Below are 26,063 nucleotides of genomic sequence, written 5' to 3' on the forward strand. Positions count from 1 at the left end.
ACATTGTATCTTGTCTCACGTCATCCATTTTAGATTAATGTTGAAGAAGATTAGCAGTTACAACACCTTCCTACCTACAGCCAGTCTCTCACAGGGGAGCCGGCAAGCGAACATGACAAGATCCATCCATCAGCCATCAGCTAGCGTACATCCCCCCTCAGACTCCCTAATTCACGCAAGAAGAAGCAAGATGCACCTCGAAACACCCGCTAGTAATCCCCAAAGGACAATTTCTCAAACGCAAACCGCGCCGCAAAACTCCATGATTACCGCCGAAGGGAAGTAGTTTCCATCCAGGCAAAAAATGATGCGCCCTCTCACAGACCAGACCTTAAACCGCTCATGGGCTGGAGGTTTATAGCCTTAAGAGAGACAGCATCCCTCGGATAAGAGATACTTGACTTAATCACTCGGCGGGCTTACCTTCACCGGCCCCTGGCTGACCTCCTCCCAATTCGTACTCAACGACGTGCCTTGGCTTTCAATGTAACTCTTCATCATAGCGCGCCGGGTATCCGGGTCAGCATTGGCGTACAGTTTCTTGAAGAACGAATCGACCGCGTCGCCGCCATCAGAGTCATTCCCTTCATCGTCATCGTCACCCGCAGGCTTGTCGTCGTCGTGTTTGGAACCTTTACGGGCCTTGGCGGTGAGGGTGGAGGCGAGCTTGTCCCAGTCTTTGGCGCCATGGCGGGAGGAAGTCGGATATGCTGGGCCAGATGCTGTGCGGGGGTTGCCGGCGGTCGTTGAGGAGGCGGTGGCAGCAGCTGTCGCAGCCTGGCGATCCGCGAGCTTAATCGTCGACGAGGTGGATTCGAGGGCACTCCATTTCTGGCCGGGGGTCTGTTTGTGGAGGACGAGTTCGATTTTGGTGGACATGACAGTCGCCTTGGAGGTGGAGGGATCGATCGGAGCGAAGAGAGGGTCGAGGGTGAAATCGTACTGAGCACCGGAGGAGAGGGGAAACTGCAAAGAGGCCTGTTCGTGGGGGGATTAGGAGAGACGATCAACGTCATTACCCACAACTTATGCCAAAAATGCACATACCGAGTCACTCTTGAGATCCACGTCCAATTGATCCTTGGGAACACCCTTGATATAGAGCGTCACGACCACCTGGTCTTGCGATTGGTACCACTCATGGCGGACCTTCTCCGCAGCAGTGGCCGCCGCCGCAGGAGCAGGCGCAGGCGCAGGCGCAGGCGTCTTCGCAGCAGCAGTAGCGCCAGCACTCTCCTTCCCACCAGCAACAATACCATCCTGGCTTCCCACAACTTTTCCACCTTTCAAGCTCTCCAATTGCGCTCTCAACTCCCCTTCAGTAGGCACCTGCACCCCCTCCGGCACCTCGCCAACCGCCACGCCCACAACCTTCTCATCCACACAGCCCTCCTTAGCCAACTTCCCCAAGCGTCCCTTAACCTTGAGCAACCAGATCGGCAATTCCTGCTCGAACCCGTTCTTCGAGCCCGCGGGCTTGTTCGCCGCCGTCATCGCACTCATGAGCTTGTCTTCGACCCCCGCGCCCGCGTCCGCAGCTTTCGCCTTGTCGGCAGTCCCGTTCACCTTCGCGTCAACCAGTCCGAACACGAGCCCCGCATCCCCGAACCGGCCCAGCTGGAACAGCGCCACCCCGCGCCGCATTTGCGCCGCGAGGATCAGCTCCCGCTTGCCGCGTTCCCGGGCCAAGAGCACCGCGACCTCGGCATCCCGTAGCGCCGCGAGCGAGTCGGCAGGTTTCAGCCGCGAGAAGGCGGTCGAGCGTTTGATGTAGTAGGCCGGGGAGCGGGGGAAGGCGAGAAGGGCGGTGGTGTAGTGAAGGAGGGCGCGGGGGTAATCGGATTCGGTGCAGGCGGCGTCGCCTTGGGATGCTGCGTCCATTTTGTGTGTGTGTGTGTGTGTGTGTGTGTGTGTGTCTTGCTTATCGTCTTTAATTCCTTCCGAAGCGGAAAATAGAGTTCGGGGGAATCCGTGAAATGACGAGGTTGGGTTAGGACTTCGTGTCTGAATCGTTGGTGGGGCAGTCGGTTGAGCTCTGGGATTGTGTTAGTGCTAGCAAAGGCAGAACCACTGAAAGTACAAACACTGGAGAGTTTCGATACGCATCTATTGTAAGAGGCAGCGAGCGCAAACAAGGGCGAGGAGTATGAAACCAAGAGAAGTGAAGCGGGGGACAGCACGGCAAAGGGAAGGAAGTAGAAAGTTGGACAAATCGACTTGCGGGGAAAGAATCAAAACACAGCCACGTGATCCATACTTGGATGATCCGTACAAAGTAAGCTACCCTGGTACCAGTAGTTGAATCCAGTTAATCCAGCATTTGAACGCTACGACTGATTATTTTGATTACATAGTATGAGGCAGATCTTGAATGTACTATACAGATAGATATAGATAGATGATCACAGCCGACCTATCTCTATCTCACAACAAGGAATCATTGCCGAATTTCCTTGCATACAGTCCCAAAGCCCGGATCGGCCAGTAGAGCTTGTAGTTCGGATAGGAGATCATACTGATCCGTTCAGATTAGTAGGCAACCAATAGATTTCCGGGAGGGAACACCTTACCAAGATTGATTGAAAACTCCTTCGATAGACTCCTGCAGCCACTCGCCGTTGGCTTGCTGTCGTGCCATCAGCAGCTTCATCGCCCGCTCCAATGGTTCCTTGTGAGGATAGCCCGCCTCCATCAGGGCCAGACAGGCCCATGCCGTCTGTACCACCTGTGACGTCTCATGTTGCACATACACGTGTTTTTCACTGCTGAGATACGACTCACCCCAGCCACCGTCTTCTTTCTGCTTCGACAGCAGGAACTCGCAGCCGCGGCGGGAATCGGCGCTGGTCTCGTACGTCTCGCCAATGCTCGCCAGACTCTCCAATGCAAACATGGCCGCGTAGGTGAAACAAATCCCCCACGATCCGTACCAACTGCCATCATCCCGCTGCACCCGCTTGATATACTTGACTGCCCGCTCCTTGGCGGCTCGAATCTCATCCGCGCGGTAGTCAGGGAAATATTTGCTGAAGAGCGAGAGTGCAGTCACGGAGGCCGTCGTACACTCCGGGTAGTCGTAGCCTATCATGATGCCACCGAAGACCTCCGCCGCGTTGAGCCACTCCAGCTTGGTTGACCCGCGCGTGGTCTCGTATTCAGTGAATCCTCCGGATGGATTTTGCATAAGCAGCAAACAGTCGACGCTATCTTTTAGTCGTTGCGTCGAGATCAACTTCGGGAAGTCGTGCATCTCTTGTAGCTGGATCGTAGCCCGCAGTCCCTCAGCAGTGCAGTCACTCACCGTGTAACCCTGTGTCTTGGTGCTGAACGGCCACGCACCCTTCCGGTGCTGGCGATAACACTTCTCCTGGTCCGGGACATTCTCGCGCATCTGGTGGTCTTCCACAAATTCCAGCGCCTTGGTCAACATTGGCCGCCACTTCGGGTCCGCCGCAAAACCTGCCACAACAACAGCCTGGATGATGAACGTAGTATCCCAGACCTGCACTCCGTTGGTGCCGTTCATCAACATGCCCTCATCCTTCATCCACATGTAGTCATTCAAGCGCTCACGGTGCCGGCGTACCGAGTAGCTATCGGGGCCGTCATGTTCATAGCATGCAATCATGTTCATAGGATTGCTGACCGGGCCCAAGCCAGCGTAGTCAGTGTTCTCATCTTCCATCCGGATCAGTTCCCAAGTCCACTCTTCCGCGCGGCGGGTCACCGCGGAAGTCCGGAAATAGGGATTCCAGAAATTGACAAGAACCGAGTTCAGCGTGTTCAGGAGCCACGTCTTTGGATAGTAATTGTCCGCTGCGTGGATTGAGTTGCGGTGGCTGGCGAAATCGATCGAATCATAGGGTTGCGTGTACAGTTCTTGTCTAAGCTGCTTGGTGAGAGGGTCCAACGGATGGGCGAACTTCTTGGACCACAGGTAGGACATGGGCAGGAAGACCTGTCGAATGTGGATCCACCACCGCCAAGGGGCAATTGGCACCCAGTCCGGAAGTAGCCTGAAAGTCCAAGTCAACGTCCCTATCTCACACCGATAAACAACAGCAAGCCAACATACCAGATCTCTGGCGGAACAGGATTCACGCAGTCCCACTCCATCACACCCAGCACACTGAGGAAGAACTTCGCCCAGTGAGGTCCATAGAGCGCGCCTCCGAATTTATGGAGCAGTCCGCGAGCCTTGACCATGCGGGAGTCGTCTTCACTGACCCCAACCAACCGCAGCGCGACGTAGTTCATACACGTCCCAAAGACTGAGCTATGAGCTTCGATGTGAAGACCCCAGCCACCGTCCTCCGGATGCTGCCGAGCAAAGAGATATCTCTTGATCTCGGTCGCGTATTCCGGGGGGATGGGAGTGTGCGTGACATAGTAGGTGATAATCAGGCCCGGTAGCAGGAACATAGGCCCGCCGTACTCGCAGGCCCAGTTGCCCGGCTCAAGCTGTAGTTTTGAGAAGAACTCCAGGCCGTTCTCCGCACATTGAAGCGGAGTCTTGGGTGTTGGAAGTTCGGGAAGACCCTAGAGCTCAGCCCGATTAGAGGAAATAACTCAAGTCAACGCAGAGCGCCAGGGAAGATGTACCGTGGGTAAGCCCAGGAAGTATTTATCTGCCACCGTCTGCGGCCACTTCTCACACTCCTCAGCCGATTCGAGATAGTGCCACGTCTGGCGACCGTGATCGTCCCGTAGTCGCCAGCGAGTGTAGTCCGTCTTGGCATCTCCATGACCATCGGACGTCAAATTGCCCTGGGCCGGGGTTCTCCACGGAGCGATATGTGTTCCCGGCATGGCTGCTGCTATGGAAGGGGGCGACCGATACCAAGCGAGACAGGTCAATGGCACAACAAGAATAGTCTATGAGCTAGACACTAGACAAGCGGAGGGACCGTGACCAAAAGCAATTGAAGGTCCCTGCGTCCTACGGGTTCTCGCAGCTTGACCTAATCGCTTCAAGATAAATAAATTAGTAGTAGGTGTAGTAGTAGTTGTAGTTGCGGTAAGTTAAATCAACACACATTCTGGAAACAGCGCGGAGCTACCCGCTTAGTCACCCGTCCATCCATGATCAGGGGGATGGTTGCCTAATCAAGACATAGTTACATATTCGTAACCAAATCTGACATATCACATGTGGACAAGATAACAGAAAGAAAGGACAATCACATAGCTCAGGTCTTATTATGAATCATCCCCAACGTCCCCAACGTCCTTAACATCCCTTGGAAAGAGACATTGAGTACTGATTAAAGATTACTACTGATCTGGAGGACCACATCTCCGATCCAAGGCTTGCAAGCCCAATGGTTCTGAGGTATCAAGTATGCAAAAACAACAACCTTCCACAACAACACCACAAAATCAATTTACCAAGTCCTCCGGGTATCAATCCTGCCCTTGCCTTCCCATAACCAACCATAAAGTTCTCAAACACTTCAACCACATCCGGATGCCGGAAGCCCAGACGTAAGGAAGCCGCACTATCCCATTCATTTGGCCACCCCCACAGCGGACGTCTCTTGAGCCGTCACCGTAGGGTCCGCCTTGACAGCCTCCACTGTCGAAAACTCCTGTCTGGGCGCCTCCGCTGGCACTTCTTCAACCGGGGTTGTAATTTCCTTTGAGCCCTCTGCGTCCGGCTTCGGCTCAGGAGCCGCGGCGGCAACAGGAGCACTCTGTTCCAACTTGACGGTATAGCCACTTTCCTGCAAGGCGGGACCAGTGCCGCCGTAGGAGTGAGGAAACTGATCCTTCAGAGCAGGGAACTCCCGAGCCAGATTGGCGCCGTTGGAAATGGGGTGGAACTTGCGCGTAGTGTTCTTGCTGAGGAAAACCTTCATCGCGGCGAACATCCAGCCCATAATGGCAGGAACGTTGACGAAGAACTTCTCACGCAGCAGTTCGGGGTAGGCGGTGGCGAACACCTCAATAGTCTTCTTGGTGGCTGCGCGGATGTTGGGGTTCAAGCGGAGGAAGCTGACGTTCAAGTAGTCGTGGACCTGAAGCATCTGGTAGGGATCCTCTCCCTCATAGTCAATCACGGTCGTAGCCTCGCCAAGCTTCATATCCCTGACTGCCAGCTCCATGAGCGCCACGCGCCACCGGATAAACCTGAACCCAATATTAGCTTCAAATTGACAGCATTTTCTCCCAGGAAAGTCACCTACTCATCTGAGTCACCAAACGTAGCTTCGACATTCTTGACACTTCCATAAATATTCCACGTAACAATAACCTCCTGGCCGTTCGCCTCGGTGTATTTGGTCACATAGCCGAGACCACTGAACTTCTCAGCATTGTATTGGCCTTCAGTCAGCGCGACAGGGTTCATCTCCTTGCGCCATTGCAGGGCCTTGGTGAGCTGCTCCTCAGCCAGCTTGACATTGCCCTCGTTGGCGCGCAAGAATTTAATGAGTACATTGACCGTGGGGATATCGTTGGAGTCCTTCAAGGTCACTCCCCACATCTCAGCATGGCCGGTCGCAGAGAGAATGGCAGGCAGGCGATCGAAGAACTGGGCCAGAGCGGGGGTTTTGACCAGATATTCCGGTTGGGCAGGCTGCTCCTCCTTGGCCTCCTCCTTAGGTTCCTCCTTGGGTTCCTCCTTGGGTTCCTCCTTGGGTTCCTCCTTGGGTTCCTCCTTGGGTTCCTCCTTGGGTTCCTCCTTGGGTTCTTCCTCTTCGACTCCATCCTTCGAAGGCCCTTCCTTCGCTACTTCCTCCTCATTCTTTCCCTCCAGAGCGGGAGCAGTTTCGGTAACGGGAGCTTCGGTGGCGGCAGGAATAGAAGGAGCAGCAGCGGTAGCAGCGGCGGGTATTTGAGCAGGTTCCGCGGCCGTCTTCTCCTCGGCCGTCATCTCCGGCTGAGGTTCAGCGATAGCGTCAGTGGTGGTAGTGGTAGTAGTAGTAGTTGTTGTAGTTGTAGGAGCAGCAGCGAAAGCAGAGTCAGCAGACGCAGGCTGTGACTCAGGAACGACCGGAGTCGTCGTCTTCTGCTGCTGGTCGGACATGGTGGACAGAGATGATAAGGAGTGGTTCGCTTAGAGATGGGGGATTTCTGTCAGGTCGCAACGTGGTCGAGTGAGTGACCACAGAAATGAACAGGTGATCAATGGAGAAGTCAAGGGATGAAGGAGAAATTCAGAGGAGAGGGAAGCGAGGGAGCGAGAGAACGAGGGAGTGAGAGAAGGACAAGAAGAGCGAAAGCGGAGAGAGAGCGAGAAAGCGAGAGAAAACAGGCTCTAATTACAGGGAGGGACAACAGCAACAACAGCAACAATAACAACAATAACAACGACGGATTCACCACCTAGTCTCGCAGCTAGGCCACACCACACAAACTACGGAGTAAGTTACTACTCACTGGAAACTACTACGAAACATTTGTTCAGACTACTACGTACTCCGAAAGTACCTTCGCATCGAGATTATTCAACCTGAAACTGTCTATTGGGTCCGGGGGTCTAGACTGTGGAGCTGCCATAGCTCCGCCCGCGCTGGACGATTGATAAGTGATAACAGCCTTGGAGACCGACTCACTAGGCCCCAACGGTCGCTGGCTAATTTAATCCTGCTGCAAGGGTGTTTCAGAATGAGCCCCGGTTGAGATGAAGGTAAAAAAGAAGATAGAGAGAAGGGGTGTGGGGGGAGAGGAAAAGCAATAAGAAACAGGCAGGAAGAAAAGAAACAGAAAAAGGCAGAGAAATGACAACTCATTTCACAGCACAGTTATCAGTTCTCCTGCCCCTGACAGAGTGCAGGCAGCCCGGCTTTGGATGGCCTGACCCTCTGATACATCAATCGGTGTTGCTGCTATTCTCGGCTCTGGGCCCGGATGGGATGCCCGATGGCTATTTTTATCCACTTCCTTCGCCTTCTCAGTCAATTACATCCGGGTTCAACGAGGTAAATCACGAGTCCCCTTGCAGGCTTCCTTCCCTGCTTTGACCACGGGAGAGTTTCTCCAGATAGATAGGCAAGAACAAGTTCAATCGGATTCATGCATGCAGTCAGTTAGCTATGTCCATTTCATCTATTAGACTAGCCAGCTCAATCCATCTAAGGAGTAGGAAGTATAAAAGGGGAATGGAAAAAAAAAGAAAAAAAAAAAAGTAGTACAGTGAAGGATTTACAGTTCATAGAACACATATAGGCCCGTCTGGACCAGAAGCCAACGCTTGGGAATATACAGCTAGGATATGAATGCAGCAGGTAATGAAGATGAAATGATTAGCACAGCAGAGAACCCTTTGGTTGCCCGGGCTAATCAGATCTGGTGCCGTTAAGAAACTGCGTTGGGATCTGGGGCATGGGAGGTGGCGCCGCGGCGGCTGTAGATCCCTCCTCCGCTTCGTCCTCGTCCTCATCCATTTCATCCACCTCGGGATGGCTGCAAAAAATCGTCAGTGACTCACCCGATCTGGACGGTGGTGTGTGAAAGGAACCTACGCCAGGAGTTCTTTGATATTGCGCATCTCATAGTGCTTCTTCCGGTGCTGCTCGAACTGACGATGTTTCTCCGCGGCCTCTTGCGACGTGATCAACCCATCGGGCCCGGACTGCGATTCTCCGTTCGCCTCGCCCGCACCCATCACCACATGCTTGTTGCTTCGGTGCGACTCGTTGCTGAGACTCCGCTCGCGCACAATTCGATCATTGGCCCCCACGTGCGCATCTTCAGAAAATGAGTCTTCCGGCTCGCCCAACTCCAGATCAGGGATCTCATCCTCGGCCACTCCTTTGTTGGGTGCTTTCACGGTCTTGTCCAGTTCATCTACCACCACCCCTTGCGCATCGATCAAGGTGTTCTCGGCCTCGAGCTCCTCCTCGTCCTCAGCAGGGTCGTAGTGGGGCGCAAACGGTGTTTTGGGCTCGTCGATCTTCATCTTGGCCGTCTTTTCCTGTTCGGTCAGGTACAAGTTGACCTCATCCCATTTCAGGCGCGGCGAGTTCTCTTCCGGTTGACCGTGGATGTGCGCCAGTGATTGTCGCCGAGACGATGATCCTGGGCGCGTGTTCGAGGTAGAGCGACGGCGACCGGCATTTTGTAGAGTGTTTTGCAGCGTCAGTTCCTTGGTGTCCACCCCGTCGGGGTCGTTCTGCGGAACGGTCAAGGTGTCATGAACTTGTGCGAGCTGCGGAACCGAGCCACTAGAATTCTTGAGAATACCTAATACCCAGGAGATTAGATCGAAACATGACTAGTCATGGGCGACAAACAAGATCACGTACCCTTAGGCCTCTTCTGGGAGTCCTCCATGATGTGGTGCGAAACAGTGGTCATTGTAGTCGGAGAAGGAAAAGTATATTGCTTCGGGAAAGGAAGTACGGAAGGATCTCTGACTGGATTGAGAGATTTGATTGAGGCAGTTGATGAAGAAGTCCCGCTATTTTAAGGACGATTGAGGGAAGGACGAAGATAGACAAAAGGGAGAGAACCAAGATGGGACGATGTATCTTTAAGGTTGAATCTGACAGGGATCAGACGAGTCAGCTGCTATTGAACTGCACAGGCGCAAGGCCAGCAACTGAGGCTGAGCTGACCTAAAAATCTCAGCCTCCGGTCGAGCGGTGACAGCAGTCTCACGCACAACTAAATGTACAGTACGGGCCGTCCTGTACAGAAACTGTTTAGAAGCTGACTCCCAGGCTTCTTTCTTGTCAAAAGGGAACCACGGATGCGATAAGTGGAATTGTCAGAAGGAGGGCTGCGAATTACAGCAAAGCAGATAAGACGGAGGTGGAAGAGGGAATGTGGGAGAGAGATTGGGGGGGAGGAGTGGAAAAAGATGAAAGTGTACGGAGTAAGAGTTGAAGAGAGAGAGAGAGAGAGAAAGAGTGGCACGTGGGGCTGGCGGGTCTTCTTCCGATGACGTCGGAAGCGACACACACAACACTACCTAACAACCACTTTTGCTACCTGAGCACCCAAGGGGCGACTACTTCCAAGTAGTTGACTAGTCACCCTGCCCATCTTTGTCTTTGATGGCTAGTAGCTACTCACTAAGGTAATCCTACTCATTACCAACTTTAGCCAAATTAAGAGCTATCCCTGTCATCTCCGTCAATTCTGGAAAGGGCCCGAGCCTTAAAATCGTCATAGTTATGGCTATACAGGTATTGGTAGGAATGTACGCAGAGAATGAAAGTAGTCATACGTAGATTACTTAGAGGTCTCGTTTTCTGTCATCACCAGACGCTGATGCTGTCACACCTGTTCAACATTGTAACTCTACACTTGGTGCTTGCAAAGCTCATCCCTCCTAGAGCACCTCTAGAAAGAGGGAAAAGAAAAAGAAAAAGAAAAAGAAAAAAGAAAGAAAGAAATAAAGAGATAAAGAAATAAATAAAGAAAGAAAGAAAGAAAGAAGAAGAGAAGAAGAAGGGAAGCCAGAAAGAACTAATAGAAACGAGAGTGTATCAGTAAGCAAATGATTTAAATAGCAAAGAAATAGCAGAGAGCCGCCCTAAAAAAAGCAGTGGGTAAGTGTATAGGGGAATCTCATAACCCTGCCATGCTTCTCAGGAAAGGAGCCACAAAAAAGAAACCGAAACATCACGCGCCACAAGCACCTAGGACCATCCATCCCAGAACAAAGGATATCAAGAAAGCTGCACATCTACATGCACAGGGATCAGTCGCGATACGCTAAGCGAAGTCTCGGTCAAAATCAATAAGTCGTCAATGGTATCAAGTCATAAGATGTGAACGGAAAGTAAAACGAGTCAAAGAGCAAATTCGAAGAAGAAACAGGGCAATCCGAGCCGAGAAGAGGCGATAAGTGGAGAAAGCAGGAGAACCTAAATTTGACTCGAAGCAAAAGCGCAGAAGGGTTGAGAGAATTTGTGAGAAGGACAGAAAGATCTATGCGATGGACTCGAACTCCTCGCGCTCACGGAGTCGATTCCGTGCAAGTTCGTCTCCACCCGTGGCCGACAGCTGCATCCAGTGCAGGGCCAGACACATGCTCTGGGGGTCGGATTTCGAGTCCTTGTCGCGGCGATACATCATCTCCGCCTTGAAGGTGTCTCGGAGCAAAGTGAGCGGGAGTGTCACCCGCGGCAGGAGCTCGGGATGGGTGAGGTAGAGGATCGCCAGCTCCCGCTGGGCAACTGGATTGCCCTCTTTGGCTGTAATGATCCACATGCCAGCAGCATCTTTAATGGCATGTCCAGCTCGGGGATGGGGTTCGTATCCAGCAGGATAGCGCCGACTGAGCTCCTGAGAGACAATATTGTCGGCAATTTCAACCATGCTGTTGCACACTTCATCCTTGAGGCTCAATGCTGCCAGGCCAAATTGCAAGAATGCGGTTCCACAATCGGTTTGGTTCAGCGTCTCGCTCGGAACGAAGGCTGAGATGAACTGGAGATCTCGGAAAAGAGTCTTGGGCTTCAACTCAAGCAGCAAGCTCCGCAGTGCGTCGACTATTTGGTGCTCACTGGGGGCGCTGTAGTCTGAAGGGCGGCAATCAAAGAGGACAGACTCAGCCACGGCGGAAGTAGGCGTATGAAGGGCGGCTTTCTCATGCACACGCTTCGCCTGGGATTCTGAAAAGCTGTGTCGAGCACTTCTCTTTCCCTGTATTCTGGAGCTGCGTCCTCGCTGGCATTTGAGATCTTGGGAGGGAGTAAACGAACCCAGCTCCTCGTTGGTTGTATTGAGGGAAGCAACCACCAATGCTCGTAGATCGCGCAGTGCCTTGAGCTTAACGAAGGGGTTCCCATGTCGAGAAAAGACCTCAATTAGACGATGGAAGATGGCGCTGTACGAAAATTGCTGTGCGTCTTTTCCAAACTCAGTGTTATTCTTGCAGGGAGAATCCGAAGCCGAGGTTTCCGGGTCCCCGAGTAGTGGGCGCTCCGACGATCCAAGGGAATGGCTTCGCGTGCGATTAGATGGTACACGGTGCAACACATCGCGGACAAGCCGGTCATCACATTCGGTGTAGAATCTTTGGATACGAGCGCGCTTCTTCATCTGCACCTGGATGCGTTGCTGGTTCAGTGCATTAGCGAACCAAGCATCAGTTTCACTGCCACAACTCCAAACGGGAGAGCCCAAATCACTGAGAAGCAAGCTCGTGAGAGTCTGTTTGAGATCATCTATGAAAGCTGCTTTGCCATGCGATTTGCGGTCATCTCGGCGTGGGGGTTGTGCACTATTATCACTGAACATCGATGGAGGTCGAGAAAAAATACTAGACGAGCTAGGAGCATACTGCGCTGATTGATGTGGCGTCGACCAGAAGGTGCTGTATGAGTCGCCCGTGGCGGTAGATGCCGCCCTTCCTGGCGAGCCCCCGATGGAGGAGGTATCTGCAAGTGAGGGATCTCGAGGACCTCTCCACTTGTCGGACAGCAGACTCTGATAGGAAGCTTTGTGGTTCAAGGACGACGCATCGGACGAATACCGCGAACTGGAGTCGGCCGGACGGAACTGATTGCCATGTCCCTGCGAAAGGTTTGTGGATTCCTCGTTAGGGACGTTGAACGGGCGGATGGAAGAGAGACCGAGGAAGTTTCGATGGGACGATCCTTCGTACATCGCTCGCTCCTTGTGGTAGAGCTCACTAGCCCACAACACGGGGGTCTCTGCCATGCTCTCTCCAACAAGCCGATTGATACTGGCTTGAACCTCATAACAGAACCTGTGGATACGCTCTTCGCCTTTGCAGAAGTTGTCTATATTGTTATGGGATAGCCATTTGCGGATCAAATCCACCTGCTCATCTGAGAGCTTGTTAGGGCCACCTTGACTGCTCGGCGCTTTCATGATATTCATGACCTGCAGCTCCGGCTTTTGGAGAAACGAGCTGCCAAATGATCTCGCGTTACCACGAGAATGGCCCTCATATGGCGTTTGCTTATCCGGACGAGCGGAATAGATCATCGTCTTCAGAGCCAAAGCAACGTTTTTGGCATCCTCATACCTCATCGAGTTTTTCACATCCGTCATGTACCATATCTTATCGCGAAGCCCAGCCACGGTGGTCATCTTATCTTTAACCAGTTTCTGCAATCGCCGAGTCTGTCTGTGGAGCGCCGCGAACTCGGTCTCACAACGCTCGACCACGGCCCGTGACGTCTGGAGGGAGCGGGCGCAGGAAGTGTGCATTGGCTCAAGGATCCATGTGTCATCTGCAAGTCTGATAGGAGAACTTGCGACGCTGCGAAGAAGCTGACGGCCCGCATTCCACCAGTAATGGGCACCAATAAAGTCGGATTCGTGGTGGCAGTGTTGCATCGCCCTGTCGAAGCGTTGCTTGAGTGATGTACTATCTGCCATGGAAAGACTTTTGAAATGCCGTAAGTCGACATCAACACCGTCGTCGGCAGGACCTTCCTGGATTAACTTCACAATAGCCGTCTGTAGAGCTTCAAGGTTGTCCTCCGACTCTAGGGCGGCGGATTGAGCATCTTCAGCAAAGGTACTGTCCAGGAGTGAAGTCTGACAGTCGTCAGCAAATAGTCCCCATGCCAATTTGCCGTGCTTGGAGATCGAAAAAACAGCCCATTCTTCCGCGGCCGGAGGTTCCAGAACAGCCCGGCCATCGGGCCCACACATTTCAGACAACTCAAACCGAATTCTGTCGGCATTGTGATTAATATTCTCCTCGGCATTTGGGAGAAAGTTGATGGCGGAGGCAAGCAGACTCTGGCCCTGGGTCTCATGTCTGGAAAAGGGTTCGACAGGTTTGAAAAACCCGGGCTCCGCCACAGCAGTCGACGGTCTTTCTGAGAAGATAGAGGCAACACTTGGAGAGACAGAGACCCCGGAAGACGACATTAAAGAACCGCTCATTGAGGTGAATGGCCTAGGGTAAAGCGTATTCAGTAATGTAAGAACATCTGAACCAGAAAGCATTATAGACCCGGTAGGTGATTGCTGCCCACTCGAGTACTTGCGAGTCGACTGTGCTGGGTCGGAGTCCTTGCCCAGAAATTCAGGTTGAAAGCGGCTGAGCATGCTTTCCACCCGACGTCTTACAGTAAGGCGGACCATCGAATAGTGATGCCTGTTGAACAAAGACTGGTTAGATGATCTGATTCTCAAAAGCTTTGAGTTTGACTACCGAAAGGGCTGGATACTGACATGGAGCGTAGGATGGCGTAGACTTGAGAATACGCACGAAGGCCCACCTGTCCGAGAAGTTTCTCGCGGGCATCGTTACGCACATGGAAATCAAGGAGAAGACCATGTGCCTGGACACCAGTCAGCGGGGGAGTTCTGTCTCATGCTTGCTCGGGGTGTCTTCATACCTCTGGGAAAGTGAGTGCGCCGTATAAGAATTTGGCGAAGAACCATTGAACGAACAACAACTCGAGAAACCGGTTACGGTCATCTCGATGTTCTAGTTTCTGTAATATAGCGCAGCTTAGTTGCATCACGGCTTGTGGAAACCCTCCATCTGGGTCATCCAGGAGTTTGAATAACGCATCTATTGTAGAAGCAAAGAACTCCTCGGCCACATCTGTTCGTAAGGGATCAGGCGGTTCCACATCCAGATCCAAGCCTGGCGGGGGTTCTACATGCTCCAGAAGGAATGCGCCGGCTTGTAACATATCCATGAGATAGAGTTCGAACTTCGGTTTCGCCTTCCACTCACTTCCCGTGGCCCAAGCAGTCAAGATATAGGGAATAAGTGCACCATGCCTATTCCCGTCCTGGGTCAGAAGCTTTGCACAGACGGAAGACCAGACATCCAAACGTAATCGTGCTTCCGCGGCATCGGAATCCAGAGGGTTTGCAAAAACATTGAAGAGCAATATTGAAAGGGCATCTTTGCGTTCAAATGCCAGAATACGGTCCTTGTACGGAAGAGAAGCGGCCGAGCTGCGCTTCGTCCCATGGGACCGGGACCGGGATACTGCCGAAGACGATAGATCACTACCAGATTCCCAAGGGGCACCAGTGGACGAGACAAGGGCTGCCCGTTGGGTCAGAGTCAAAGCCCGCAGTTTTTCAAACACAAATTGTGGATCGGTGCGGACCAAATGTAGAATGTTAAGCAAATCAGTCCTGGATTGGGGGCTCAGCTGGAGGAAGAAGTCCGGAGGACGGTCGACAACCGACTCCCGAGTATGCGGCCATCCGTCCAGCGGATCCTGCCGCAGGAAATGTTGCTGGAATGTCGCATCGCACGACTCCTGAAGGTCAACGAGAGTTTGATAAATAGTAACGAAATTTCCCTTGTCATCGTGGCGGAGCCGGTCGACCAGCGCTCTTTGGGCAGCAGCTCCGACACGAATCAAGCGAGCGGAAACGCCCACAGCGATTTTAGTGGCATGTAAGCGGCCTTCTAGTCGCTTTCGACTGGCTTGTTTGTGTTGATTCTGACGATATTGACTGGCCAGGTCCTCAAAGGTAATCTTGGATTGTTCCACGGCTTGGGTAGGGCGCTGGGTGTCCTGAGGTCCATCCAGGGTGCAATCGGCCGAGACAAGGCGTTGCGAGCTTGAGCAGCTCAAATTGCAAGACTCACCTTCGATACAATGCGTCATCGAGTCTGAAGAAGCCCGCAAGGGGGGCGAAGTTGCAGTCACAGCGGGAGTGGAAGATCGAGGCGCAACCTCACATGGTGAGGTTGCTCGAATGGACGATGGAATCAAGCCTGGGGCACGAGCGGCAAGCAAGAGTTGTCAGCCAATGTTCAAAGGCACTGAAAAACTGTCTGATGGTTCCAAAAGAAGATTGGTGCATGAAGCTAGGCGACTCGAGCGACGTGATCAGGCGCAGGGGGATGAATTCGCGCGAAAACAATCACAGAAGGGGCGGAAGAAAAAAAGCAACCTGCAAACTTACAGGTCACATCAGCCAGGGTTGGTGGACGACCATCAACTTGGGCATCGGACATTCTGGTGTTGCCATGGGCAGGTTCCCGGCCAAATAGCCACGAGGAAGACGGTCGAGGTCGCAAGGCGCCTTTGGCGTGGATATCTTCCTTCCTATCGCATGATTTCCCTAGAGTTGTGGTGGATGGTGGACGGTGGTCCTCATGGGTTAAGTGCGGAAGCTGGAGCTGCTGAATAGTGGACACGATGGCGCGCTCCAGATTGAGCTGAAAAGATCGGAAAGGAGAAGGGAAGAAGATGGAAGGAGAGTGATGGAGGAGGGATGTGGAGAGGTCGTTGGTTCTGGGTAGCAATATAACGTAGGTATGGGATCTCAATCCAATATAAGAACCAGTGAATGTGTAATAGGCAGAAGGGTAGGTCAATAGTTATAGCCGGAAGATAGTAAGGTGAAGATGGTCGTGCTCGTTCAGTCAGTCAGTAATCAATTGACTGAGTTTAGTTAATTAGTGTATCGAATACTAATTAACCAAAGGGTAAGGTAGAGGAGTATACTCCGTTAATGACGGAGGATTCCTGTATATCGGATCCACAAATCTTCGAGGAATGCGAAAGCGGCGTCCAGGTAACAGAAGTGTAGATATATCTATCGAATGGCGCAGTGTGAGAGGCTGATCTTAGTATTGACTGAAAGGGTGAAATGGCGATGGGCAGGATAATAAACTCCGACTTGGTCCGGACGATAAACGAAAGGAGCGGGGGAGAGGTACAACTGGCCGACCGGGCTGTGGGCGGGAGAATGAGATATGACTTGCAGCGAAGGCCAGCCGTAATCAGAAGAGGAGAGGAGGGGGGGGGGAAAGGAAGAAGAGGGAAAGAAGGCAGAGAAAGGAAAAGCAAAAGAAGTGGAATAAGTGGAAGCAGAGACAACAACGACAACAACAATAACAGCGACGGCGGCGGCAGCAGTAGAACAGCAGCAGCACAGTTTAGTGGGTTTAGTGGATGCCAGCAAATCAAGCAAACCCGGATTAGTTTAGACTACTACTAGGTCCGGTAGAAGAATAATAAGTCACACAGTAGCAGATGATGAGGATGAAAGATGAGGAAGAAGAGAATAACAACTAACTCATAATTCATCATGTGTGGGGGGATATTCCCAACCATAGAGGGGGGACTAACTAACGTTACTACGGAGTACGTCAAGCTAAAACTTCTGGCAGACTAGCAAATCATAACTACAGTAAATTCTGTCTTCCTTCCCCCTTCTCTTTCTTTCTTCTCCGTCGTTTTTGTCCCTTCCAGGTACGGACAGTACTATACATCAAACGGAGAAATAGCCCAAGACTGCGGTGGTGACTCGAATCGGACACATGCAGCAGCAACCCAAAGGAGGAGGGAGGGGGCAGGAAAATAGAGAATAACTAATCATGAGCCCTCCAGCTAACTTACTTGCTAATGATGATGCAGACACAATAAAAAGTGCAAAAACAATGAATTTTTTAAATAAAAAAAAAAAAAAACTCCCCCCCAAGGCCCGGTGGGAGTCCAGACACGGTACCTTGCCGGGGGTCCAGGCGGGCAAGCGGTACCTCCCGGGTACCTGTCCCAGACTATTCTACTCAGTAAGTTATACTCTACTCCGCGTTACTCTACTTCCTTCGCAGCAGTCTTATCAGCCACTCCGTAGAACAACAACTACCGACTCAAAATTTAGTTATTTTACCCACACATACTCATATATCAGCGTCATCTCACCCTCCCTCAGTGACGGGTTGGATGTGGTCTTGCAGGTAGTTGTCCGTCTGATCCATAAATCCATACCCCCTCGCTAATCCGCTAGTCCTCCAGGGAGAAGGAGGGGGGGGGGGTTGGTTGATACAGGTTTGATACAACAATTATTAACCAGAAACAATTCATTCCAGCCTGCTGCTCTCTTCTGCGCCCTCAAAACCAAGATATCTCCGTGTACTCCCCTCACTGAAACCAAGTCCCGAGCGAACGAGCTCACGAGAAGTGAAGGATCCAAGCATGAACAGCATATCTAAGGCTAGATAGGTGGGGGGAATGATGAGGGGGGCAAAAGAGAGAGATCCATTTCTTGATGTGTTGGCAACGCATGCATGCATGCATACATGCATGGAGGGGGTAAAACCCGCCAAAAACCTCCCCGCCCCTCCTCTCGCTCTTCTTCGCTAGTGTGATTTGTTGGTCAACTTCCTCTCCCCTCCCCCTTACTGCGTTGGCAAGTATTGCGGATTTTGGGGGAGCGAGGGGGGGATTGGAGCTGGAAACGATCAGCTTAGTTATTTTGATAGGTGGTTGATTGGTGTGTGCGCGTATTGTAACTTGCCAGTCAGACAGAGAGAAACCAGACAAGACAGGAAGACAGTCGAAAAGGCAAGAGAAGAGAGACGGAAAATTGACCAAGACGAACTGTTCAGCTGGCATGGTGACTGCGCTTGGCCGGATCCCGTTTAGTGCTACAGTAGTACAAGAGCAATGATCCCCACTCTTTGCACGTGTTCAACCACCACTGCTCGGGTTAGTCAGACGTAGTGGGTTCAATGAGTGATGTGTTGTCATTGACCTGGTACGTGCGATGGTACCACTACCTTACTTAGCTATAATCTACTACTCGTACTACTAAGCAGGTGCAGGTACTGTACATACAAAATTGTCCTCAGGCTGTCCCGGCGCTTACCACTCCATCTCATTTGACATCCAGCAGATCTTTACGTTGGATGTTTCAAGCCTCAATGGACAATTCATCGATTGATCACTTTGGTGTATCTGTATGTCCTGCTCCGCCGGCTGTCAAAAACAGATTAAGATTATGCCACTAGCCTCGCTGCCAGACCACTACAACAATTGGAGCTAGGAGTGGAGTGGATATCCCCTTCTTCCCCCCACCAGTTTTCCATCTTCTTGGATACTGTACATACCTGCTGTACGGATTGCACCACATACATCCAGTACATGTACTTTTTCCGGCGTACAGGATACCAAACGACAAGCAATTTCGTCCACAACTAGAGTCGCTCCCTTCTCTATAAATATTGGACTGATTATATTGGAGGGCAGAAAATATGGCTGAAAAATAAAAAGCCAGACCAAAAAGAGCACAGATTACCTTAAGAAACCTTGTACGTCAACTCAGGTATCGTTTGGAAACTCCATCATCCGCTTCTCTCTTCACCACGGCAGCCTCGGACTAACACAGTCATGTTTAGGACATGAGACACAATAGCAGGGGTGAGCATGATAAGAATGACACGACAAGAGGAAAAATAGAAAGAATGATGAATATAAGTATGAATATTGATATGTAGAAAGAAGAGGGGCGCAGATTCTTGCCGATGGCCAATGGATTAGCTCAATTGGTCGGACCCAGTCCCTGGGGTAAGGGGATTGAAGATGTCGCCCATGTGTGCGTTGTCTCCCCCCCATCTCGCTGCTTTGCCTCGTCTGTCTCTATTTACAGACCCATTTCTTGTCAGCCTCCTTCTGTCCTACTCGCGTGGCCACGCTGTTCAGCGTGTCTTTCAGGACGTCCTTCGAGACCTTCGGGAACCTATCGCAAGACAACCCTAGAGATCAGCCTTCCGTTTTCTTTCGAGACAAGTCAACATGTGGGCCCACGTCTTACCGTTTCTTCAAGATTTCAAGCAATCCCAGTTTGGTCAGATCACTGCCATCCACCACTTGCTTGAACTCACCCAGCTGCTCGGCCGGAAACGTCCGCTGTTTTGTTCGTCCCGCTGTCACCACCGCTAGAGCGCCCCCGTCCGCCGTTGATCCTCCTCCAGGGGAGCCCTTGTGGGAGCCGGAGACCGCCTGGCCCATGAAGGTATGCAGCGTCGACCGCCCCAGACCCGCAGCGCCTGGCACGGAATCTGCAGGCTTGGGTTTTTGCCAGTACACGGTGGAGAACGGATCGATGGGGAAAGGCACCGAGTCGGAAATCGTTTCCAATTTGTACATCTGCAGCTCGGAGTCCGCGCCTTGTTCCTGCCATTGAATGCCGGTGCTGACAGGTTCTAGATCGCCCACGATGAGGCGTCGTTTGCCGTCAACCAGGAGGTCATCCTCGTCATCCAGGAACCCATCCATGTCGTCCTCGCCATCTTCGCTCATCTCGTCCTCTTCCTCCGAGTCGAGCTCCTCGCCTTCTTCGGGCTCCTCCCATTCGGCCTCTGAATCATAGTCGTAATTGATCTCTGGTAATCCTCGGCGGAAAGGGTTGCGCATCAGCCGATGGGCAGCTGCCTCGGGTAGACGCTTGGTAAATGTACCCTGATAGGGTGGACGCACATCTTCCCCAAACCTGAAAGATTTCATTGTTACTTGCCGCAGCAGCTCCCGCGACTTTCTCTGAGCATCCTCGGAAGGTCCGGCCTGGTCGGCCAGATTCTGCATCTGAAGTAGGATTTCCTTTACGGAGGCAGGCAACCTCCCACACCGGCGTCTGTACGGGATGAGGTTGAATATCTCGGAGGGACGAAATGCGGAAGGCGGGTCGGTGGCGTTTGATTTCAGGTAGGCATCTACCTTTTCTTGGGTATGATGAAGAGCTTTGGCATCACGCTGGAACTGATGGGGCGGCGCAACTTTGGTGTGCGACTGCAAGAAGAAATCAGGGAAATCGCGCTGGTAGTCGGATACAGCGGAGGGAGCCTGGTCATGGAAGGATTCGGGTGCAGCGCCAGCGCCGGTTGTTCTCTGGGGTGAGGGTGAGATGGTTTTGTTGATGGTCGAATTGGGAGTCGAGGAGGCAATAACGGGTTTGGGTTTGGCGAAGAAAGAATTCAGCTTCGTTTGTGACTGTCAATGCGGTTAGAAGTGAGATTTCCACGTAGGAACCTTGCCCGGAAAGGGCGGCGTAGCGATTTACTCACTCTCTCCTTCTTAGACTTCTCCTCCTCTTTCTTCCTCTTCTCTTCCTCCTTTGCGGCCTTCTCCTCCTCCTTCACCTTTCGCTTTTCCTCCTTCCGCTTCCGCTCCTCCTCCTTCTCGGCGTCTCGCTTCTTCCGTTCTTCGTCTTTGGCCCGCTTCTCTTCTTCCCGTTCGGCCTCGCGTTTGCGCTTTTCCTCGTCCTTCCTCGCCTTTTCTTCTATTCTCTGCCGCTCCTTGACTTCCTTCTCCTCCACCTTCCGCGCCTTCTCTTGCTGCTTCTGCCGCTCCTTGGCCTCCTTCTCCTGTTGCTTGGTGTCCTTGCTGGTGGGCGAAAGCTTCCTCTTCTTGGCCGCTGGCACTGTAAACGGCCCAGCCCCGTCGCTTGCAGCAGACAAGCCAGCGTGCGCAATATCCGACGGCGGAGCGGGGGAGACAGCAGCAGTCCGTGCAAACCGGGCACTCGAGTTGTCATCGCCGTCGGGGGAAGGCAGGGCAGCACCGATCTCGCCGTCCGAGCCAGCCACCTTCTGAAGATGATGAGCCCGCAGGGCATCCTGATTCTCTTTATCATCGTCAGGCGTAGATGTAGTTGAATTCCCTATCATCGTAGGCTGTTGCATGGAGACGCCGGTACGATCTCCGGCGCCAGCACCTGCGCTCTCTTCGGTCGTCTCGGTATCGATGTCCATGCTCAATTCATTGACGACCATCCCGCCATTTTCTGTGTCCATCCCGCCCATCTCATCATCTTGTATTGAACGCTTGCGCGTGCTGTTGGGAGATGTAGACCTGACCGAAGGGTGTGTGTTCGGAGGTAACGGGGAGCGGTGACCGTGGTTATTTATAGCAGCGGTATTGCTGGTGGCAGGAGTCGAGGCGAGCGCAGAAGGCTGAGGGGGAGTCGGCTTCAGGCTCGGGGGCACCGGACTGGGGGCATCCATTGTGGTGGTCGACATCGCTTCTTGCGAGACCCTTATAGTAATAATGTGTGAATCTTGGCTAAGATTATGCGGAGGTCAATGTGAGTTGTGGTTTAATTATATTACCGGGCAGGTGCGAATGTGTGGACGGGGTATGAGAAATTGGGTCGTCCAGTTGGGGTGCAACAATCAGTTAATATGGAAAGAACGTGAACATCACTAGGCGACGCGACCAAAGGACATATCCCCAGGTATTGTTAGTTGATATCCTTCCTTACTCTCATAAGTCCTTTGCAACTGAGTTGATGGCCCGACTCACCGATTTCAAAGGTGGGGATTACAGCTGCAATATGCCAGCAGAGCCAGGGCCAGGGCTCATGGGGTCGCAGTCGGTGTGAGGTTGGTATAAGGTGGGGGTGAAAGTGATGGGAGTTTAACGCGCGCACACGGGAAATCTTGCCTCGGATCAAACGAGGCAAGCTGAACCTCTCTCTCTCTCTCTTACACTTACAGACTGTCTCTGTCCTGTGCGAGAATTGAGCCGGAGGAGTGGGAAGCTTGGCGAGTGTCCCGTCCTGACCAGATTGCCTGAAACGCGTTAATTGATGTTGCGCGACGGAAATTCGCGTTCGGCACGTGGAGCGCTTAGTAAGCTCCAATCATCAACATCATCAGCCGTCATCTAGGCCTCACTTTCATCACCTTGATGCCATCCATGATATTTGGCTCAACTCAGTCTGAGGATTGTGATTTTACACTACTTTACTAGAAAAACGTCACTGCGGTGTCTCAATAGTAGGGTAGCAGGAAGACCCGTTCCAAGTATATACCACTCTAACTACAAACAACGGTTGCCATATGTACATGAGTATTATTATTACTATGATTACTCATAAATCCATGAGGCACATGGGTGCGGAACAATCGCACCCATCGGCCGTACGCAATCCGTACGACACAGAAAAGGAGAGAGAAAAGCGCCAATAACATGCTGTCAGGGGAATAGAACAAGTGTGCAATGCAAAAGTGAAGTTGGAACAAAACAATCAGAATTGTGACCCAGCCATTAGATCATCCGGGCCCGAGACTCTGGCACAAAGCTAGATACCCGACCATCAAATGCAAGGCAGGACTGCAGGAGGAAAGAGGTTCAACAGAGATCGAAAATGAAAACATTGGGGTTGGAAGGTAGGTAAAGACGTGGCATGGTAGATTCAAGAATATGCCAAGCGCGCAGCTGGAATGCATCCTAATCACTCAGATCCGGGTTCGCAACAAAGAGTCGGACATTGGTCATTGATGTGGTCCTGTCGTCCACACTGCCCCGGCGCCTCAGCTCATCCGCCTTCTTGGCCTTCTCGATGGCGGCTTGTGCGGCGCTGGGGGCAGCCATGTCTGCCAGGGTGCCGAATTTGTCTTCTGGTTCACTGCCTAAGCTATTCAGAGAGGCGTTATCCTTGATGGAAGCATGTTCTGGCTCGGCTTCGGCAGTTTCTGCTCGTGGGTGCTCGGAAACGTCGGGCAAGTCGCTCATCTCGTTCGATGGAGAGCCACTGCTACCCACAGTGCTTCGCTGGTATCCACTTGGATAGCGCGAGTTGCTTCCGAGAGAACTGCGGCCACTGCCGGTGCGGCGATACGGGAATCCACGATCACTGTGGGCATCCTCGTCGGCATCGCCCACTTCGTTGGCACTCAGGCGAACTGGAACCGTTGCACCGACAAGCGCCGAGGGTGAAAAGTCAGTGCCCCCTTTAGCGCCGTGCTTGTTCTTGCCGCTTCCCAGGGTACCCGTACGCCCGGCGCCTGCGCCATGGACTTCCAGGTATGCCCGCTTTTTATCCACCAATTTCTGAGCCCGCAGTCGCGGGTCTTCTGGCTGGGCCCGGTCACACCAAACAGTCGCCTTCTGCCTCCGCATCAAAGCGACGTATCCCAGCTGGGCGTTGGCCGAGCGCGATGATGTGCTTCGACGAATATCCGACACATTACCACTATAGTACATATTCGGATTATTGCCGGTGGAGCTAGTGGAGGTGGTTGCACTGGATAGGCGTCGCGAAGGTGGATAGGGGGCCGCGGCCGTCATGGAATGGTGTGGGGAGGGACCAGTAGAGTGCTGCTGTTGCTGGCCCATGTAGGGTATAACGTGGGAGGAGGATGTTCGTCGACGGTTGTGCGCGATGGCGGCAGTAGACGGGTGAGGGGCAAGCTGGTGGTGGTGGGCCCCTTCGTAGGACTGGTAGGGAAATCCAGATTGCATCCCCGCGACCGGCTTTCGAGCCGGCGGCGGTTGATGGATCGGCAGACGGTAATCAGTCATGCTGGGTTGTTGAAGCTGCACACCGGCCATCTGGCGACTCCTATCGGACGGTACCCGCAAGATCGGAGCGAATGGTTGGTGTTGTTGCCCAGGACAAAAGCTAGGCGGGTGATGGGGAAGAAACGATTCACCACACCGATAAACGAGGCAGAGTCGGAGTGAAAAACAGTCTCGTGAGGACGAGAAGTCAGACAGCCGACAAGTTCAATCTGCCGGTGAGGATGCGAAGTGCGGCGACCGGCGGCTCCGTCGTTGTACCGGACAGGCAACGGATTCCGGGAGGGGACGCGAAAGAGGGAGACAGAGCGGCTGACCCGATACAGTAGAATGCGGTATCGGTGATAGGCCTTAAGAGAGGATCTACCAAGACTCGAGAGGCGCTTAGGATGGAGAAGTGGTGAGAGTGTGCGTGCGAAGGATGTATGAAGAAAATGAGTTTGGCAAAAAGAGCGGTGCTTAAGCAACCAGATAGACAAGCCAGACAGACAAGCCAGACAGACAAGCTGGCTTTCCTTCCGCCACTTCGTGCACACGAGACCTGGCGGGTACCCAATTTCACCAAGTCACACCTGCAGGGGACATCGATTGAACGGTCGACGGCACTAGTTGATGTTTTATGATAGTGAGAGCAAAGAAAGCAATCTTTACAACCGCCAACAATTGCAACACACACGAAAGGACGAGGGGGGTTTCAATGGATTCGAAGTAGGGCGAGGATCAGCCAGGGGCAGCACGGGAGGGGGGGAGATTGAAGTCGAGACGAGATATATAGACCGGGAAGGGAGAGGGAGAGTCGAGAAGTGAAAGGCTAGAGGAAAAAGAAAGACTCCGAAAGACTGGATGGGAAATGAGGAGAGTAAAAGAGAGTGAATAATAACAGGACGATGGTGAGAGAGGGGGGGGGAAGAGGCGATGATCGATCGGGGAAGATGAGAGAAACAGAGGAAAAGAGAGAAAAGCCCCAGTGGACGGTGGTACCGAATACGATTCGATACCTGAGCCTCCTCGTACCTCGTAATTTCCTAGTCTCTGCTGATAAGTACCGACGAAAGTCAGCCAGCGTTGGACACACAGCCACAGATCAACCCACGGCTGTCTTGGGCAGTTGCTCTTTCTTTCATTCTTTGCAGAGATGGGGCCTTGGATGAATCCCTTTCATTCGTCTTGTAAGAGTTATAGATCCTCTTTCTTTCTGTCTCCATTCTATTGTTTCAGATGACGACAAACGAGATTGCAGAGTTCTAAGAGGAGTGTAAAGAAAATTTGACTGCGCCACAACCCGCACGTGGGAACGCAAGCGGGATTCTATCTTGACTTTTGTGTACTTCGTAGTCCATACCTCTTTAGTACAGTACACCCGCAATACCAGACATACCGGGCAGGATACCTGACCTGGCAATCTACGGAAGATACCGTCGCTTTTGCCCGTAAAGTACATGTACGGTAGTAGTCGATGCTAGGAACCGGATGGTCGACCCAAGCTTCAGATGCACAACTACCCAGATTCGGGGCAAATGAATGACGTGCCTGACTCCACTACTGAAACACTCGGAAGGCCGGGAATGAAGATTTCTTCCCCATGGTTGACTGGATATGGAGAGGGGTTTCACGGAGAGAGTCAGTCCTACTCAGACTTTCATCTCAGTATCTCAGTCCGTCATGGATCAATGCTGCACTATTCTGTTGGTATGGTTACATCCATGGAGGCGCTCTCGCATGGACATCCAAATGTCGGCTGGGAGCACTTACTGACTTGCTTACTGTAATTAGAGCAGTAGACTAGAGTCCATAATCAATTGAATAATAATAATAAATGGTCCCATGTTTGTTCTCTTCTCTCCAGTTTTTCAGGTGCCCACTTCTCCCATTGATTGATTGATTCATTCATTCATTCATCCATTCTCATTCCCACTCACCGTTGTGACCCTAACTCTCCGGTAAAGAAAGGTACCGTACACAAGGCTGCTGGGATTTGAGTCGGAGACGAGTTCCGCAGTGTAATTGTGTATTGAATGGTGACGTGACTATGACCATGATCAGTTACTAATGTACATCCAGTAACACATCTTGGGTACTGCGAGTAAGGTTGCACAGGCGGAGAAATCTTCGATA

The 26,063-nt window shown here is 52.3% G+C and overlaps 8 protein-coding genes across 8 annotated transcripts; all 8 read right to left on the bottom strand.

Moving 5' to 3' along the window:
* Positions 1-12: 12 nt before the first annotated feature.
* BO82DRAFT_340000 (co-chaperone SGT1) lies at positions 13-2,172 on the bottom strand. The gene is made up of 3 exons (XM_025633493.1): positions 2,085-2,172; positions 1,048-2,035; positions 13-978 (listed from the first exon to the last, which is right to left on the bottom strand). Exons 2-3 carry the CDS (start codon positions 1,879-1,881, stop codon positions 403-405), a joined length of 1,410 nt encoding a protein of 469 aa, XP_025489848.1. The 5' UTR covers positions 1,882-2,035; positions 2,085-2,172; the 3' UTR covers positions 13-402.
* Positions 2,173-2,319: 147 nt separating this feature from the next.
* Positions 2,320-4,995, bottom strand: BO82DRAFT_356260 (terpene cyclase/mutase family protein). Its single transcript, XM_025635679.1, has 4 exons — positions 4,603-4,995; positions 4,076-4,539; positions 2,571-4,016; positions 2,320-2,515 (listed from the first exon to the last, which is right to left on the bottom strand). The coding sequence occupies exons 1-4, from the start codon at positions 4,807-4,809 to the stop codon at positions 2,425-2,427; spliced, it is 2,208 nt and encodes a 735-aa protein (XP_025489849.1). The 5' UTR covers positions 4,810-4,995; the 3' UTR covers positions 2,320-2,424.
* A 311-nt stretch (positions 4,996-5,306) lies between these two features.
* Positions 5,307-7,245, bottom strand: sfh5 (CRAL/TRIO domain protein). Its single transcript, XM_025629959.1, has 2 exons — positions 6,186-7,245; positions 5,307-6,129 (listed from the first exon to the last, which is right to left on the bottom strand). Exons 1-2 carry the CDS (start codon positions 7,025-7,027, stop codon positions 5,508-5,510), a joined length of 1,464 nt encoding a protein of 487 aa, XP_025489850.1. The 5' UTR covers positions 7,028-7,245; the 3' UTR covers positions 5,307-5,507.
* Positions 7,246-8,279: 1,034 nt separating this feature from the next.
* BO82DRAFT_376284 (PP1-complex regulatory subunit GLC8) lies at positions 8,280-9,276 on the bottom strand (the record flags this gene model as incomplete). Its single annotated transcript, XM_025637517.1, has 3 exons — positions 8,280-8,406; positions 8,466-9,167; positions 9,245-9,276. 3 exons carry the CDS (start codon positions 9,274-9,276, stop codon positions 8,280-8,282), a joined length of 861 nt encoding a protein of 286 aa, XP_025489851.1.
* Positions 9,277-10,881: 1,605 nt separating this feature from the next.
* On the bottom strand, positions 10,882-15,874 carry BO82DRAFT_288423 (uncharacterized protein; the record flags this gene model as incomplete). Its single annotated transcript, XM_025631617.1, has 4 exons — positions 10,882-14,035; positions 14,113-14,222; positions 14,280-15,631; positions 15,823-15,874. The coding sequence occupies 4 exons, from the start codon at positions 15,872-15,874 to the stop codon at positions 10,882-10,884; spliced, it is 4,668 nt and encodes a 1,555-aa protein (XP_025489852.1).
* Positions 15,875-17,733: 1,859 nt separating this feature from the next.
* BO82DRAFT_130271 (uncharacterized protein) lies at positions 17,734-18,295 on the bottom strand. Its single transcript, XM_025629960.1, has one exon. The coding sequence runs from the start codon at positions 18,261-18,263 to the stop codon at positions 17,820-17,822; it is 444 nt and encodes a 147-aa protein (XP_025489853.1). The 5' UTR covers positions 18,264-18,295; the 3' UTR covers positions 17,734-17,819.
* A 1,162-nt stretch (positions 18,296-19,457) lies between these two features.
* On the bottom strand, positions 19,458-21,649 carry BO82DRAFT_366663 (putative chromatin assembly factor 1 subunit A; the record flags this gene model as incomplete). Its single annotated transcript, XM_025637055.1, has 2 exons — positions 19,458-20,636; positions 20,711-21,649. 2 exons carry the CDS (start codon positions 21,647-21,649, stop codon positions 19,458-19,460), a joined length of 2,118 nt encoding a protein of 705 aa, XP_025489854.1.
* Positions 21,650-22,747: 1,098 nt separating this feature from the next.
* On the bottom strand, positions 22,748-24,177 carry BO82DRAFT_130313 (uncharacterized protein). Its single transcript, XM_025629961.1, has one exon. It carries the CDS (start codon positions 23,979-23,981, stop codon positions 22,878-22,880), a length of 1,104 nt encoding a protein of 367 aa, XP_025489855.1. The 5' UTR covers positions 23,982-24,177; the 3' UTR covers positions 22,748-22,877.
* Positions 24,178-26,063: the final 1,886 nt, after the last annotated feature.

Source organism: Aspergillus uvarum (assembly GCF_003184745.1).
Source record: "Aspergillus uvarum CBS 121591 unplaced genomic scaffold BO82scaffold_44, whole genome shotgun sequence".
Lineage (NCBI taxonomy): Eukaryota > Fungi > Ascomycota > Eurotiomycetes > Eurotiales > Aspergillaceae > Aspergillus > Aspergillus uvarum.

Coding starts and splice junctions, on each gene's coding strand:
- BO82DRAFT_340000 (XM_025633493.1), bottom strand. CDS start 1,881: ATGGACGCAGCATCCCAAGGCGACGCCGCCTGCACCGAATCCGATTAC. Junction 979..1,047: donor TGGATCTCAAGAGTGACTCG/GTATGTGCATTT, acceptor CCCCACGAACAG/GCCTCTTTGCAGTTTCCCCT.
- BO82DRAFT_356260 (XM_025635679.1), bottom strand. CDS start 4,809: ATGCCGGGAACACATATCGCTCCGTGGAGAACCCCGGCCCAGGGCAAT. Junction 4,017..4,075: donor CCTGTTCCGCCAGAGATCTG/GTATGTTGGCTT, acceptor TTGGACTTTCAG/GCTACTTCCGGACTGGGTGC. Junction 2,516..2,570: donor GGAGTTTTCAATCAATCTTG/GTAAGGTGTTCC, acceptor TGAACGGATCAG/TATGATCTCCTATCCGAACT.
- sfh5 (XM_025629959.1), bottom strand. CDS start 7,027: ATGTCCGACCAGCAGCAGAAGACGACGACTCCGGTCGTTCCTGAGTCA. Junction 6,130..6,185: donor ACGTTTGGTGACTCAGATGA/GTAGGTGACTTT, acceptor TATTGGGTTCAG/GTTTATCCGGTGGCGCGTGG.
- BO82DRAFT_130271 (XM_025629960.1), bottom strand. CDS start 18,263: ATGCCAGCTGAACAGTTCGTCTTGGTCAATTTTCCGTCTCTCTTCTCT.
- BO82DRAFT_130313 (XM_025629961.1), bottom strand. CDS start 23,981: ATGGCCGGTGTGCAGCTTCAACAACCCAGCATGACTGATTACCGTCTG.